The 900-nt window shown below is 47.4% G+C and overlaps 1 protein-coding gene across 1 annotated transcript; it reads left to right on the top strand.

Moving 5' to 3' along the window:
* Nucleotides 1-436: 436 nt before the first annotated feature.
* LOC106512477 (myelin regulatory factor) lies at nucleotides 437-885 on the top strand (the record flags this gene model as incomplete). The annotated part of the gene is given in 2 exon segments (XM_014001086.1): nucleotides 437-527; nucleotides 676-885. Coding segments are annotated over 2 exon segments (301 nt in total), but the record flags the coding sequence as incomplete, so codon positions are not given.
* Nucleotides 886-900: the final 15 nt, after the last annotated feature.

Here is a 900-nt window from a genome sequence, read left to right as displayed (position 1 = left end):
ACACACACACACACACACACACACACACACACACACACACACACACACACACACACACACACACACAGATGGCAGAATCTGCCTTCACATTTTAGTGGCAGGTGGTCATTAAGTTGCAGTAAAGCATAAAAATAGAAACAATAACAAAGTTTATCATAGTTTTCACTGGGAAAATGCAGCTGCAGTAAATACATATCCACTGATAGAATTCTAGTTAAATGTGTAATAAATTAATTGTACTGAATCATTGTAATGTGTCCTCACAGTAAGATTTTATTCAAAATTCAAGAGAATTGTTGCAACACCAGTTTGTGTTGAAATCAGTGCTGCTGTGGCACTGTGTCGAGCTGCTGACAGATTCCTGTTGCTAATCCCCAGATGCTCTCCATCCCCCTCCCCACCCTCCTCCGTGTTCCCAACCCTCCCTTCATCGCAGGTCATGATATTACCAGTTCTCTGGAGCCAGCCAACATCGACACCAGTATCCTGGAAGAGTACATCAGCAAGGAGGACGATAGCGCTGACATGTCAGTAGGGACTCCAGGCCAAACCAGCAACGTCAAAACAACCCAACCACATCATGTCGTTACAAAGGAATTTGTTTTTTCTGATAAGGCTAATCCCTTCTTTCTTTCTTCTCCTTTTTTTCCCCGCTTTCCCCTCATCTGTTTCCAGCTGTTTCTCAGAGGTTCACAGCACACCAGGACCAAACTACTCATCTCCCCAGGCAGGAGTGTCCTCCTCTGGTGGACTGGCTTGTGGTGTGAGCCCTCCTATTCTACTACGCCAAGGAGCCCCTCCACCTGGGCCCTCGAGCTGCCAGAACGCCTACCCCCAAGGTCCATCTGTGGGCCTTCGACACGGTTACCCCTGCCTGGGACAGCAGCAACAACATCAGCA

Source organism: Austrofundulus limnaeus, unplaced genomic scaffold, assembly GCF_001266775.1.
Source record: "Austrofundulus limnaeus strain Quisiro unplaced genomic scaffold, Austrofundulus_limnaeus-1.0 Scaffold7269, whole genome shotgun sequence".
Taxonomy (NCBI): domain Eukaryota; kingdom Metazoa; phylum Chordata; class Actinopteri; order Cyprinodontiformes; family Rivulidae; genus Austrofundulus; species Austrofundulus limnaeus.
The sequence above is the reverse complement of the archived record's forward strand: the minus strand, read 5'-3'. Positions and strand labels throughout refer to the sequence as shown.